The 15,025-nt window shown below is 40.1% G+C and overlaps 1 protein-coding gene across 5 annotated transcripts in view; it reads left to right on the forward strand.

The window, feature by feature from the left end:
- The window catches only part of ATRN (attractin), a 176,590-nt gene that overhangs the window by 88,248 nt on the left and 73,317 nt on the right, over nucleotides 1-15,025 (forward strand). For all 5 annotated transcript variants that reach the window (XM_003316779.6, XM_016937358.3, XM_009436735.5 and 2 more), the window contains 5 exons: nucleotides 608-762; nucleotides 2,747-2,831; nucleotides 10,153-10,373; nucleotides 13,286-13,407; nucleotides 14,313-14,451. In XM_003316779.6, the coding sequence (XP_003316827.2) occupies nucleotides 608-762; nucleotides 2,747-2,831; nucleotides 10,153-10,373; nucleotides 13,286-13,407; nucleotides 14,313-14,451 (722 nt within the window). The remainder of the gene's footprint in view (nucleotides 1-607; nucleotides 763-2,746; nucleotides 2,832-10,152; nucleotides 10,374-13,285; nucleotides 13,408-14,312; nucleotides 14,452-15,025) is intronic.

The following is a 15,025-nucleotide window of genomic DNA, read 5'->3' on the forward strand; positions in this document are numbered from 1 at the left end:
CAGAGGGTAATAAAGTAGCTAGTATTTATTTTGTTACATTATTCTGTAGTTCTGTAGCAGGTTGGTTAGAAAATACTTAGAGTTTTTTAACAAATGTAAAGCAAATTTGAGTTACGAAATAATGTAATTATAAAGCGATGGTTTCTCCTCTTTTTCCTCACATATTTGATACCTTGCTATGGGTACTGTTTTATATTCTGTCATAAAAATTATCATTTTTAGTAGCTGTGCAATACTCCATTTTGTGGGTATGCTGAGACTATGCAGGTGAAAGTTTTGGTTTCTTTCTAGTTTTTATGTCATTAAGAAACCATTATGCATTAAGCTTCTGTCAATATTTCACATGATTTCTGCCCAGAAACTGGAATTATGTAGCTACAGGGTATGAAGAGTTTAAGGTTCTTAATATATTTTGCCAAAACTCTTACAGGTCTTTAAAATTATCTGTATTTATTGTTGAAAAACTTACTTTTATGTAGGGAAAACTCTGGAAGGATTTGTACATTTGGGTCTGAGGTTAATAAAGTGGTTGTGCTTGCATTAGCAGATACGTAAATATTCTTTAAAAACTAACCTTGTATTTATTATTTCTAAATAAACTCAAAAGGACCATTCTTAAGGACAGCCGATTTTTCCGTTACTTGCACACAGCTGTGATAGTGAGTGGAACCATGCTGGTGTTTGGAGGAAACACACACAATGACACATCTATGAGCCATGGCGCCAAATGCTTCTCTTCAGATTTCATGGCCTATGACATTGGTAAGTTTCCCAAAACCATTTTCTCTTCAGGCATCTTTTTGCCTATACTATAAGCAGCATTTAAAAGGAGACTGAAAATATTGCCAGTTCAAAATGATCAGGCCATTTGAAAGAGGTCCAGATGGTATTTTTTATATTCATTTGACTAATGTTACACATCTGGTAAAAATTATTTCTACATTAAATTCTTTTTGAAATCACTCCTGTTAATTGCTTGAATGCTAATTTTTAAGGCTGAGTTGAGGTGTCTAGTCTCTCCTTTGTCATGTTATGCCTACCTGGTAGTGTTACATAGTTGCGACCACCAGCATTGTGTTAAAATTGGTTCACGTATTAGCTTTATCTCATTCCCTAGAAAACTGGTTTCTCACATGGTCTTGGTGTGGCAATATACCAGACCAGAAGAGGGCAGTATTTGTTCATGCAAAGCAAATGCATACCGGATGATGTCTTTCATAAAAATTGTCGGATGTTCATTTTAAACAAATTATTATTTTTTTGATTGTGGTAAAATACACATAAAATTTACCATCCTAACTATATTTAAATGTCTAGTTTAGTGATATTAAACACATTCATAATGTTATAAATCCATCACCGCCATCCATCTTCAGAACTGTCTTCATCTTGTAAGACTGAAGCTGTATACCCATTAAACAATAATGTCCCATTTCTTCCTCCCCACAATGCCTGGCAACCACTATTCTACAGTCTGTCTCTGTGATTTTGACTATTCCAAGTCAGACATTCGTTTTTAACAGACATTTGTGTGCCAGCCACTCAGTTTGTACATTGAGGAGATCAGATGAATAACTTAAAGCCCTTAGCCTCAAAGTAGAAGAGGTAGAGAAATGAGCAGACAGTAGAATTGCACTTCAGGGTGTTTCTGGCTGAAAAGAATGTATGAGAGCACCTCTGAGTACCCTTTAAGTCATGGAGGGTGGAGTGATAAACAGGGAACACTTTCTTAAGGAGGGGCCATCCCCTCTGGGTCCTTGGGGACTAGGTGTCAGGTAGGTGAAGTTAGGCAGCACTCTCCAGGCAGAGGAAACCCACTTTGCAGAGACACAGAGGTGGAAAAGACCGGCACATATTTAAGGGCTCAAAGAGTGAGACACTGAGTGTGAGATTGGCATGGTATAGCAGCACCAGTTGGTATTAGATCCAGAAGAGAAGTTGCTAGTATGGGTCACAACAAGGGAAAATTAATCAATCTATGGGATCTAGGAAAGGACTTTGTAAAAATTAGGTAACATTTAAATTTTTTGAAATTTCATTTTCCACCTTTATTTTTCCATTTTAGCTACTAAATTTGAGCAAATCAATATAGAAAAGAGTGGACAATAATTATGAAACCCATATGTTTTGCTGACATAAGCTTTGTAGAATGTAAAATTTGCTTGCTTTAAAAAACATTCTTGGCTGGGCGTGGTGGTTCATGCCTGTAATCCCAGCACTTTGGGAGGCCCAGGTGGGCAGATCACGAGGTCAGGAGATTGAGACTATCCTGGCTAACACGGTGAAACCCCATCTCTACTAAAAATAAAAAAAATTAGCCAGGCATGGTGGCAGGCGCCTATAGGCCCAGCTACTTGGGAGGATGAGGCAGGAGAATGGCGTGAACCTGGGAGGAGGAGCTTGCAGTGAGCTGAGATCACACCACTGCACTCCAGCCTGGGTGACAGAGCTAGTCTCTGTCTCAATTCTAGTGCATCAAACTGATAGGCAGTTGGGTGAGTGATCCAGATGTCATGGATTTTGGGTGCGTTTGCTAGTTAGAATTGTGCTATGATCCCGCCTTTCTTCCATGCCCTGTTGCTCTGCTGCTGCTTCATTTTAACCCAGAAATGATGTTGTAACTGAGAAAATTGAGAGGCATGTTTTATGAGGTTCTCTTTGTTGTAGTATTCTTCCCAAAGAAAATGTCAGGTCCTGTTGATTAGAAATGGTAGTCCGTTTAAAAATATATTTTTCTTTCTCCTAGCCTGTGACCGCTGGTCAGTGCTTCCCAGACCTGATCTCCACCATGATGTCAACAGATTTGGCCATTCAGCAGTCTTACACAACAGGTAATTGGAGAAGTGATTGCTCCTTTTCTTTTGTGTTTAAAATGAAAATAAAGGGCCGGGCACGGTGGCTCACGCCTGTAATTCTGGCACTTTGGGAGGCCGAGGCGGGTGGAATATGAGGTCAGGAGATCAAGACCATCCTGGCCAACATGGTAAAGCCCCATCTCTACTAAAAGTACAAAAATTAGCTGGGCTTGGTAGTGTGTGCCTGTAATCCCCCCTACTTGGGAGGCTGAGGCAGGAGAATCGCTTGAACGAGGGATGCTGAGGCAGGAGAATCACTTGAACCAGGGAGTTGGAGGTTGCCGTGAGACGAGATCGCGCCACAGCACTCCAGCCTGGCAACAGAGCAAGACTCTGTCTCAAAAAAAAAAAAAAAAAAAAGAAAAGTAAAGTGGAATTGGACTTAACATATTATTCACAAGATTCCCTCATCCCAGTAGTTTTTTTACAGGATTATGTGGGTATAAATTTTCTGATTTATGTTTAAAATATTTGATGTGGAGGTGAATTACTTTGAATGCCATGTTTATTGATCTGGTTTTGTTAGCACGCAAGAGCATGCTTTTTGGTGTGGTCTGAGTGCCTGGGGCAACAAAAGTTACGTGCATGTCATTGTCTTATGTCCTTTGTTATTGTTAGTGGTATTTACGTTGTCAAGTTCCTAGTAGTTGTATCTGAATAGTAAGAAGTTTGGAAAAGAGGAGAGAGGGCACTTCAGATGGGGGGATAAGGTAGGAGAACAGAGGTGGAGAGATTGTGAAGTTTAATATAGCTCAAGTCTGTAGGCTCTGGATAATCAGAAGTCTGCAGTTCATTGCATTTTATCGCTCAAAAATGCCTGGCCCAAACTACCAGAGCTCTTTAAAAAATCAGCCCTTGGAGAAGTCTCAGTCAAATAAGGGAGATTCAGAGTGGCCACTCTACTTGTTCCTTACAGTGTGCTTTAAAGATTTTTAAGAAGTTAAATAGCCTAATCACGTTATTAATTTTTCTCATTCAGTTTCTGCTATTACTACTGCTGTCTACTTTCCCTTTTTTAAAATTCTAAGCCATATAAATCCTAAGGATGTTTAAGCGTTATAATGCCTGCATCATGTTAGAATTCCTTTGGCTTTTGAAATTTCTGTTGTAACGATGGAAGACAGATGAGGTAATTTAACTTAGATTAGGAAAGATGAGAGGCCGGGCACGGTGGCTCACGCCTGTAATCCCAGCACTTTGGGAGGCCGAGAAGGGCCGATCACTTGAGCCCAGGAGTTCCAGACCACCCTGGTCAACATGGCAAAACCCCCGTCTCTACTAAAAATACAAAACAATTAGCCAGGTGTGGTGGCAGGCACCTGTAGTCCCAGCTACTTGGGAGGCTGAGGCAGGAGAATCACTTGAACCCAGGAGGCGGAAATTGCAGTGAGCCAAGATTATGCCACTGGACTCCAGCCTGGGCGACAGCGAGACTCCATCTCAAAAAAAAAAAAAAAAGGAAAAGTGAGAAGGTGACATATTTTGGAGATGTTGTGAAGGAAGAGTTGAGACAATTTAGGAACTAGCTACTAGGAAAAGGTGCTATCTTTTATAAGGTAATTATTTCGTTTTTTAGCAATGTGTATGGTTTTACTATGAGAACATTTGACAGCTAGAGACTAAAATGGAAGGATTTCTGGCCACCTTGCTAATTTGAAGTGTTATTATAAATCATAATCTTGAACTTCCTCAGTACAGAAGACCCTTAAAGCTTTCTAGCAAGTGCCTCTTGAGATTTTCATCTGAAACGCAGTGGGACCATTTTGTCATTATCATGCCTGTGGGAGCCTAGCCTCAACTGTCTTCGTTTGTGTTCCTAGTTCTCCTAGCACAGGATTTGGCACATTATAGACATTTGCCAAATGGCAGGTATTAGTGCAGTCATAACTAGCAAACAAATGAATCTTTTATAAAACATTCTTAGGTTTTATTCAAACTCAGAGAAGTTGAGACTTTACCATAAAATATAATTTAACCATGAGTCAAAATTGGGAATGCCTTGCCTGAGTTGTAATGTTTTCATTTTATGTGATTCCAGTGGTATGTTTGAACCCTGATATGTAAGTATCTGTGTGTGTGAGACAGGATTGGGTAGGTGGCAGGAGACACTGAGGGAGGCCAGCTACTAAAAGGCCATAGTTTTGGTTTAATTTTATGAAATAATTCACTGAAAAAGAAACTTTGATTCACAGCATTTCTTCATGCTTTAAGTGGATCAACAGCATTGGGTGAGCTGTGCCTTCCTTGGTTGTCATTGAGGTTTTGAGGGAGGCAGGAAGGAGGAGGAGAGATGGCTGTGACATACCAAGTCGGCAGGAGATGCAGCTGTGCCTCTCAGTTGCCTGCTCCATGTGTCTCTGAGGGACTCTCCCTAACTTTGCAGAGCCCCTGTGCAACCAGATGGATTCACAATTGCTGAGAACACCAACTGTACTGGGAAGAGGAGGTTGCTTCTTTGGTTTAAGCAACAAATTAACTAGTTGAATCTAGCCTGCTTAATGTGGTACTGAGTAAGCCTATAGCAAGGTAAAAAATGAAACCTGGCCGGGCGTAGTGGCTCACGCTTGTAATCCCAGCACTTTGGGAGGCCGAGGCGGGTGGATCACGAGGTCAGGAGATCAAGACTATCCTGGCTAACACTGTGAAACTCCATCTCTACTAAAAGTACAAAAAAATTAGCTGGGCATGGTGGCGGGCGCATGTAGTCCCAGCTTCTCGGGAGGCTGAGGCAGGAGAATGATGTGAACCCGGGAGGTGGAGCTTGCAGTGAGCTGAGATCGCGCCACTGCACTCCAGCCTGGGCAACAGAGCGAGACTGTGTCAAAAAAAAAAAAAAGAGAGAAAGAAACCTTATATTAATTTTTTAGTTTTTGAAATCTACCAGTAAATATTTCAGATTAGGCCGGGCATGGTGGCTCATGCCTGTTATCCCAGCACTTTGGGAGGCTAAGGCGGGAGGATCACTTGAGCCCAGGAGTTTGAGGCTGCAGTGAGCTATGATGACGCCACTGCACTCCAGCCTGGGTGACAGAGTGAGACCCTAACTCAAAAAAATATATATTTCAGATTACAATTTGTTTTCATTTTTCACAACTCTATAAAGTAACTGTAAACACTGAATTCTTGAATATTGAATTATTGCTCCTAGGGGAAATACAGGGTTATGTTTCTATAAACCTCTGATGACATTTTCATCAACCAGTCAGCATACATAACTTTCTTTTATGTGTGTTTCTATTTAAAAACATCTTATTGAATATATATTCTTGATTTATTAACATTGAGCTCACAGCCAACAGCACTTTAACTCATGCCTGAACAAAGCTTATGTAACACACGTATTTTCTCAGTAAGGCTCGTCACAGCCTTCTTACACTTAGGAACACTAGACAGCACTTCAGCACTGCATAGGGGGCCATTTTCAGCAGTGAAAGCACTAACATAAGGCACAAAAATGCATAAAACATGGCACTAGATACATCATGGAAGGGACACTTGTTTGTAGTATGATAGTGGAAACAAGAAGGGAGAGCATCTCCTTGTTTGACCTTAGCCGGTAATATGCATGTGTGTCAACTCAAATTTTTTGCCATTCTTTGCACACACATGCTGGTAAATGACCATGAAACTACTGCAAGTATTGATTTTGGAATTAGAAATAGATTTTATAAGTACGTGAATTTGCAAATATGGAATCTACAATCTGCAGATATGGTCATGTGTCACTGAATGATAGGGATACATTCTGAGAAATGCATCCTTAGGCAATTTCATCATTGTGCCAACATCACAGAGTGTACTTACATAAACTTAGGCTACACATCTAGGCTATATGGTATGGCTTGTTGCTCCTAGCTACAAGCCTGTGCAGCATGTTACTATACTCAATACTGTAGGTCATCGTAATGCAATGTAAGTATTTGTGTGTCCAAGCATATCTAAACATAGAGAAGGTACAGTAAAAATGCAATATAAAAGATAAAAAAATGTACACCTGTACAGGCCACTTACTATGAAGGGAGGGAGCATACAGGACTGGAAATTGTTCTGGGGAGGTCTGTGAGTGAGTAGACTGTACACTACTGTAGACTTTGTGAACTGTACACTTAGGCTACACTAAATTTATTTTAAAATTGTTTTCTTCAATAATAAATTAACCTTAGATTACTAGATGACCACCATTGTACATGCCATCCATCATTGATGGAAACATCGTTATGCAGGACCACATACATGACTATAATGAGGATTGGCTGTCTTTTAAAGATGAAGACTTAATTTTTAAAACACAACCCCTATACAGTTATTACACTTTTAAAGTTAATTCTTTAAGCCAGGGGTGGTGGCTCACGCCTGTAATCCCAGCGCTTTGGGAGGCCAAGGCAGGAGGATTGCTTGAGTCCAGGAGTTCAACAGCAGCCTGGGCAACACAGCAAGACCTCATCTCTACTAGAAATACAAAAATTAGCTGGTCATGGTGGTGCGTGCCTGTTGTCCCAACTACTCAGGAGGTTGAGGTGGGAGGATTGCTTGAGCCCAGGAATTTGAGGTTGCACTGAGCTATGATGGTGCTGTCGCACTCCAGTCTGGGTAACGGAGCAAGACTCTTAACTCAAAAAAAAAAAAAAAAAAAAAAAGTTGTTCTTTAGTATCTCTCAGTGTCCATTCAGTGTTTACATCTCCTAATTGTCTCAGCTTTTTTTTAAGTTTAGTTTGTTCAACTCAGAATCCAAATAAGATCCATATGTTACAATTGGTTAAAATGTCTCTGAAGTTTCTCTTGATCTGTAGGGACCCCATCCATCATTTTCCCCCTTACTTGTTAAAGAGACTGGGTTGTTTGTCCTGTAGAGTTTCCGGTAGTCCAGATTTTGATTATTGTATCCTGGGCTTTCATATAACATATTGGTCTCTCTCCTAAACTTCCTACAAATTAACTTGATCAGATTCACTTCAGTATTTTGGCAAGATCACTTCATAGGTTTATTTCTTTCCCTTTGTTTACCAATCTTCAAAATAATGTAGTGATTTCTTAGCATTGTCCAAAGATGACAGATTAGGTTGTTTTTTTTTTCAGGGGATGGGAGATGTGTATCATTATGAACTCATGGATTTAAAAATATTTCATGTGTTTTAATCTATTGTAGTTTGTGTTTTTATTAAATTTCAAACATTTTCCATCTTTAGCCAGTGAGGGCATCTTTACGTTAGCTTTTGAGTTTATCTGATACTACCCTCGTTTTCTTTTCTTCCCAGTATAACAAGATCTGCTAGACTCATTGTGAACATTTCTTCATCCAGACATGAAATTAGGTTTTTCTCTAAAAAGTTCTAGTTTTTAAGGGGTGACAGGAAGGAGAAAGAATGGTTTTTAAATACGCACAATCTAAGCACTAGTTGTATTCATTGCTCCTGGGTTGGCTGTTGTTTCTAGGTTTTTTAAGAAGGCAGGTTAAAGAGAAACTGTGGTGTTCTTCTTTTTAAAAAGGAAAATGAATTATTTGTGCACGTTTGTGTGTTTGACCTTCTAGTTCCCTCAATAGATAAATGGCTACATTGTTTGAATACTTTTCTCTGCGTTCCATTTTTTTCCCCACATAGCAGTATATACTGGTGCTCACTCCATAGAAGTATGTAGAAATTTTCCTCATTCCTTTTACATCTGCCTAATATTTCATTATGTGGATGTATTATAGTTTGTCACATCCCCAATTGACGGACATTTGGGGCTGTTTGAGTCTTTTGCTATTATCATTAACCCATTTATGCCTAGTGTTCCATTATTGGAATGCTAAGCTTGTGGGAGTTATTTATATCCTGCTGCTCAAGGTCATCCCCAAGGTCTGATTTTTCACAAAAAAATTTGCCCTCTGGCATAAGTGGGTTAATGCTGTAGTGAATAGCCTCATGTACTTCTTTTTGTATTTTTGCTATTCTATCTTTGTGCTAGACTTCTAGAAATGTGATTTCAGGTTCAAAAAGTAAATGCAAAGTTTTGTTAGAGCTTGCCAAATCCCTCTGTAGGCTGCATCATTTTACATGCCCAGCAGTAGTGTGTGAGAGTGCCTTTTGCCCCATAGTCTCACCAATCCATATATTATCAATTTTTTGTGCTTTTTTTTTTTTTTGCTAGTCTTATAGGTGAGAAATGCTACCTCAGTATAGTTTTAATTTGCATTTTTCTTACACTGAAATTAGAGCATCTTCTCATATGTTTAAGGTCATTTGCATTTTTTTCTCTGCAAACTGGCTGAAGCCCCCCTCTATGTTAGGGATAGTCCTTTTCCTATAACATAACTTGTAAATCTTTTTTTCATAGCATATCATTTGTTTTTTTACTTTGCTTATAGCATTATTTCCATGTAAAACGTCTTTTTAATTCATATGACCAGATTTTTCAATCTTCTTTTCCCCTACCTTCTGGATTTTAAGTCAGTTTTTTTTCACTCTTAGGTTATAGAGAAATTCACCCATTCTTCTACTGCTTGTGTGTTTTGTTTTTCTCAGAAGATGCTCTAATCCATGTGGAAATTATCCCAGAATGTAGAGAAATAGATTCAATTTTATTTTTTTCCATATGTTTAGTTATCTTGATACCATTTACTAAAAAGAACATCTTTTCCCACTAATGTAAGATGCCACTTTTACTGTGTACTAAATGTACATGTGTGCTTTTATCTGTTTATGATTGGGCTCATATTCATGTACCAGTATGACACAACTTTAATTACAGAGGCTTTTACCTGTGCTTTAAATTTGTACATTTTTATTTTTAATATTTAAAAAATGAAGATATAGAATTGCTGTTTAGCATTAAAAGATGTGAGCATATCCTGACACTAAAATTTTCCAGTGACTCTTGGTTAAAAGTCACCAGGCTATCATGAGAACTTTTTAATACAGTAGCTATGACGAGGAGGCAGATTATTGGAACTGTTCTGGGTGTGTTATAGGCCAGGATGAAAGGATGGAATTTGGAAAGGAAGGGAATAATAATGTTTTTTAAGACCTTGAAAAATAATTTCTTAGAAGACTTATGATATGTAAGATTGGTTTGAAGATTGTCTGTAAAAAGTGTATCATGGTAGCTGGATGTGGTGGTGTGTGCCTGTAGTCCCAGCTACTCAGGAGGCTGAGGCGAGAGGATCTCTTGAGCCCAGGAGTTTGAGACTAGCTTGGGCAACAGAGTAAGACCCTGTCTCTTAAAAAAAAAAAAAAAAAAAAAAAAAAAAAAAGTATAGCATCCAATTTTTATCTGAGTCTCTAGTAAATTTCTTCTCTCCCTTTTTCCTCTTAGCACCATGTATGTGTTCGGTGGTTTCAATAGTCTCCTCCTCAGCGACATCCTGGTATTCACCTCGGAACAGTGTGATGGGCATCGGAGTGAAGCCGCTTGTTTAGCAGCAGGACCTGGTATCCGGTGTGTGTGGAACACAGGGTCGTCTCAGTGTATCTCGTGGGCGCTGGCAACTGATGAACAAGAAGAAAAGTTAAAATCAGAATGTTTTTCCAAAAGAAGTATGTTTTTTTTCCTCTACTTAGATTTTAATGAATTTGAGACCTCATTTTATCTGAATTGTGAAGGAACTTAGCATATGTATACTTTTTATGTTCACCTTATCCAAAATCATTCAGTAATAACTTGTACAAAGTGTTTTTGGATATTTGAAAATTGGTTTGTAAACATCTCGGATGGGAACATGCCATGTGGCTCCTAGAAGCTGTCTGCGAGTGATAGAGACATAACCTTTTTGGCATTGCATAGGCTTTGCATACTGACCCCAGATTCTGGCTGCAGTTGCTCTGAGGCAGTGCCATCCAGTAGAACTTTATTTTTGATGATGGAAATGTTGTGTGTCTGGACTGTCCCGATATGGTAGCCACTAGCCACATGGGCTATCAGATACTTGAAATGTAGCTAGTGTGACTGAAGAACTGAATTTTTAATTTAATTTAATTTTAATTTAAAAGACATTTGTGGTTACTGGCTACCATATTGGATGCAGATCTAACATTAAGGATGAAATTAGGAGAGTCAGCCCAGAAAAGCCATGTTGAAGTAAATTTTTTTGGTGGAAGGAGGGAGAGCTGCTGTCCTTGCAAAGTATTTTTGTCTGGCGTCTCTAGTTGGATACAACAGTGATATCAAGACAGACAGTTACTGAGGATGGGCGATGATCCCTGCTTCTAGAACCTCCCCCATGTTTTTCAAGCTGTTTCCTTCCTTCTGCCTGCTTTGCTTCTTGTCCTATATTGCTGTGACATAGAGCACAATGCGGTACAGTGAAGCGATATATTAAAAATTTATTTTTTATTTTATTTATTTATTTATTTATTTATTTATTTATTTATTTATTTATTTTGAGACAGAGTCTCTGTCGCTCAGGCTGGAGTACAGCAGCATGATCTCAGCTCACTATAACCTCCACCTTCCAGGTTCAAGTGATTCTTATGCCTCAGCCTGTAATCCCCGAGTAGCTGGGATTACAGTCACCTGCCACCATGCTCGGCTAGTTTTTGTATTTTTAGTAGAGATGGGGTTTTACCATGTTGGCCAGGCTGGTCTGGAACTCCTGACCTCAAGTGATCTGCCCGCCTCAGCCTCGCAAAGTGTTGGAATTACAGGCGTGAGCTACTGTACATGGCCAGAAAGTTCTTTAAAAGTAAGAATGTTGTCTCTACATCAATTAATTTAAAGTATGTTGGCTGAATTTCTTACTAGTAGGATTGGTGTTGCAGTTAACTTGAGAGTTATGATGGATAGAAGCAGCTTTCATTCCTGGGATGCTGCTCCAAGTTAAACTTTTCACGAATATAAATTCTCAGTAAGAACACCCAGGGCCAGCCACAGGGGCTCATGCCGGTAATCCCAGCACTTTGGGAGGCTGAGGTATGGGGATCGCTTGAGCCCAGGAGTCTAAGACTAGCCTGGGCAACATAGTGAGACCCTGTCTCTACCAAAAACACAAAAATTAGCCAGGCATGGGCATGGTGGTACATGCCTGTAGTCCCAGCTACTAGGGTGGCTGAGGCAAGAGGGCTTGAGCCCAGGACGTTGAGGCTGCAGTGAGGCATGAGTGTGCCAGTGCACTCCAGCCTGGGTGACAGAATGAGATTCTGTCTCAAAAACAAAAAAACAGGCCACCCAGGCAACCCACTCAGGTTCATTGGTGCTGGAGAACCAAGATTACCAGAACTTAGCAGGGTTAGCTTGTCTCTTGAAAGGGATAAAATCAGTGAAATAGTTAATTTTTAAACCAGATTTTAAAAGTTCAAATTAAATATGCATGTTTATAGGAAATAGTGTTGAATTACCTTAGGTGTTCATATCAACCCATTTGCTGTCATCTCACCTGAGACTTCAGTTCCCTGTTTCACCCCACTTTCTGGGTGGGCCCAATCCTTGGGATAATGACCAGGACAGGAAGAGCAGCCTAAGGAGCCGACTGCTGGGGTCTTTGTGAGAGTGGCACCTGCCTTTTCCTGTTTGTGAATTCCCCCATGTGCCATGTCCACGAGATGGTTGAACAGATGAGACAACACGGTTGTGCAGCTTCTCTTTTTTTTTTTTTTTTTTTCAGACAGATTCTCACTCTGTAGCCCAGGCTGGAGTGCAGTGGCGCAATTTTAGCTCACTGCAACCTCCGCCTCCCAGGTCCTGATTCAAGCAGTTCTCCTGCCTCAGCCTCCTGAGTAGCTGGGATTACAGGAACGCACCACTATGCCCAGCTAATTTTTCTAGGTTTAGTAGAGACGGGGTTTCACCATGTTGACCAGGCTGGTCTTGAATTCCTGACCTTGTGATCCGCCCGCCTCGGCCTCCCGAAGTGCTGAGATTACAGGCATGAGCCACCGCATCCGGCCATGCAGCTTCTCTTTTCTAGAGTTAACAGGAGATGTGGCAGGTCTGTAGTAGCCCAGAAATTCTCAGACTTGCACTCTTGAATTTACATGCATGTACAAAATGCAGCTCAGCCTAATGCCTCCTGTTCAGTTCTGTGGTGCTGCCTACTTCCTGTGCCCAAATTAGCCTTGCATTTATAACTAGGAGGAATGACTTGGTATCCTACAATATTTTGGCTCCTGGGCTTCTTTGGTGTTCATTCTATTACTAGTTGATTTTTTTTTTCTTGGAAAGAAAAGTATTCAAAGAGCCAGAAGTTACTTTCATTATATCTTACAGTTGTTAAATTAACCTATCCTTGTTTTCACTTTCTGTGTACTTCTTTCTTTGGGGTACAAAACAGTGTTTCTTTAGATTGTCTATTTCTAAATATTATTTTAACCAGAACATACCAAATATATTTTCCTGCCAGTTTCATTCTTCATTTTACTTCTTAACCATTGTTACGATTTTTTTTTTTAACTTCGGTCTCAGATTTTGCTCAATTGAAGTTGTCCCAGTTCATGAGATTTTGTTTTCTTTGCAGCTCTTGACCATGACAGATGTGACCAGCACACAGATTGTTACAGCTGCACAGCCAACACCAATGACTGCCACTGGTGCAATGACCATTGTGTCCCCAGGAACCACAGCTGCTCAGAAGGCCAGGTCAGAGGCTGTTTCTTAAAGATTTCAGAAAAATCCTAATTTGTCATAGGTTTAGCTTTTATAGTGTATATGGTATAAATAATGGCCCAGAGTTACTTTTCAAATGGGTTTCTATTTGGATTTTATTATCCCTGAGGTTTTCCTTTAGGAAGAGATGTTCTGTATATTTCAAGGGTCCTACTAGCCCTGGGAATTTGTGTATTGTGTTTTAGAAGAAGGTAGGACTGTTGTCCCTGGGCATGGCTGTGACTAAGCACTGGATCCTTGGTTTGAGGCATCTAATAGTGACCTCACTTTACCAGTGCCAGGTTTTGATAAAGTTAGGGTTTGAGACTGAGTCAGGTGTATAGCGGCCCATATTGAACTGTGGAAATGACAGACTTTGCAAAATCTCCTTGTTTTATATCTTGGTTTGGCATAATCTCACTGCTCATCATATATAGATTTTTAAATTTAAGTTATAAGATGACCCAGGCTTTTATAGTTTTTGACAGCTTACAAGACTTTTTTTTTTGTCAGTCTCATACAGTTCATAAAATAGAAAACTTTCAGACTTTGAAAGTGAGCATTTGAAAAGCACCAAGTTCAACATTCCCATTTTACAGATGAGCAGGTTGAGGCATGGTGTTTAAAAGAGTGGGCTGCTTCCTTGCCAGTTAAAAGCATGTCCTTGAGCAGAACATTCCATTGCAGTGTTCCCACTGCAGAGCTACTGCAACTTATCTATCTGTCTGTCTGTCTGTCTGTCTGTCTGTCTGTCTATCTATCTATCTATCTATCTATCTATCTATCTATTTGCAGTTTGCTTCCTCAATTAGATTTTGTTGTCTATAATATCCTGTTGGTCCTCACCATAAGTTCTCTCTGTGGATACAAAAGAAAAGCTTTTGTCCACTGTGTTCTAGATCTCCATTTTTAGGTATGAGAATTGCCCCAAGGATAACCCCATGTACTACTGTAACAAGAAGACCAGCTGCAGGAGCTGTGCCCTGGACCAGAACTGCCAGTGGGAGCCCCGGAATCAGGAGTGCATTGCCCTGCCCGGTAGGCCTTGCAGGGTCATCTTGGTGTGTGTGGGTCCATTACTTCACCCTGCTTCCCCCAACACTGTGCAGCCTAAGTTGAACCTAGCAGAGGGGAAGAGCTAATTCTGTCCATTCATCCCCCACACCAGTATTATGGGCTTTTTTGTTTTTAACTAAAATACAGTTCTTAAGTATTTGTTCCTACCGTCCTTTGAAATAAAGTGAAACATCCTTCGCTGCTCTGTAGAATTGAGTGACAGCTTGGTTCTGTATCACTGAGCCTGCTCCTTGTCTCTTTCCCATCCACCTTTGATAACCTGGGACTAGACCATGATGTCTCAGCAGTCAGTCTGCTGAGCACTTTATGGAGAGTACTTCTTATTAACCACTGGGATTTAATTGTTGGCACCTGCTAATGGGCCTTCTCTGAGAAGGAGAGGATAGATACTTCTGTCAGCAGCACCTTTTAGGGGTGATCTCCAGCCCTGAAAACCTCAATATATCCTACTTCTGAGGTTCAGGATGATGAACTCAGGGCCTGAGACCAGCCAGCCATGTGATATATTTGGACCAGGATGGTCCAGAAAGGGGAA

The sequence above is a fragment of the Pan troglodytes genome, chromosome 21 (genome assembly GCF_028858775.2).
Source record: "Pan troglodytes isolate AG18354 chromosome 21, NHGRI_mPanTro3-v2.0_pri, whole genome shotgun sequence".
In the NCBI taxonomy this organism is placed as follows: domain Eukaryota; kingdom Metazoa; phylum Chordata; class Mammalia; order Primates; family Hominidae; genus Pan; species Pan troglodytes.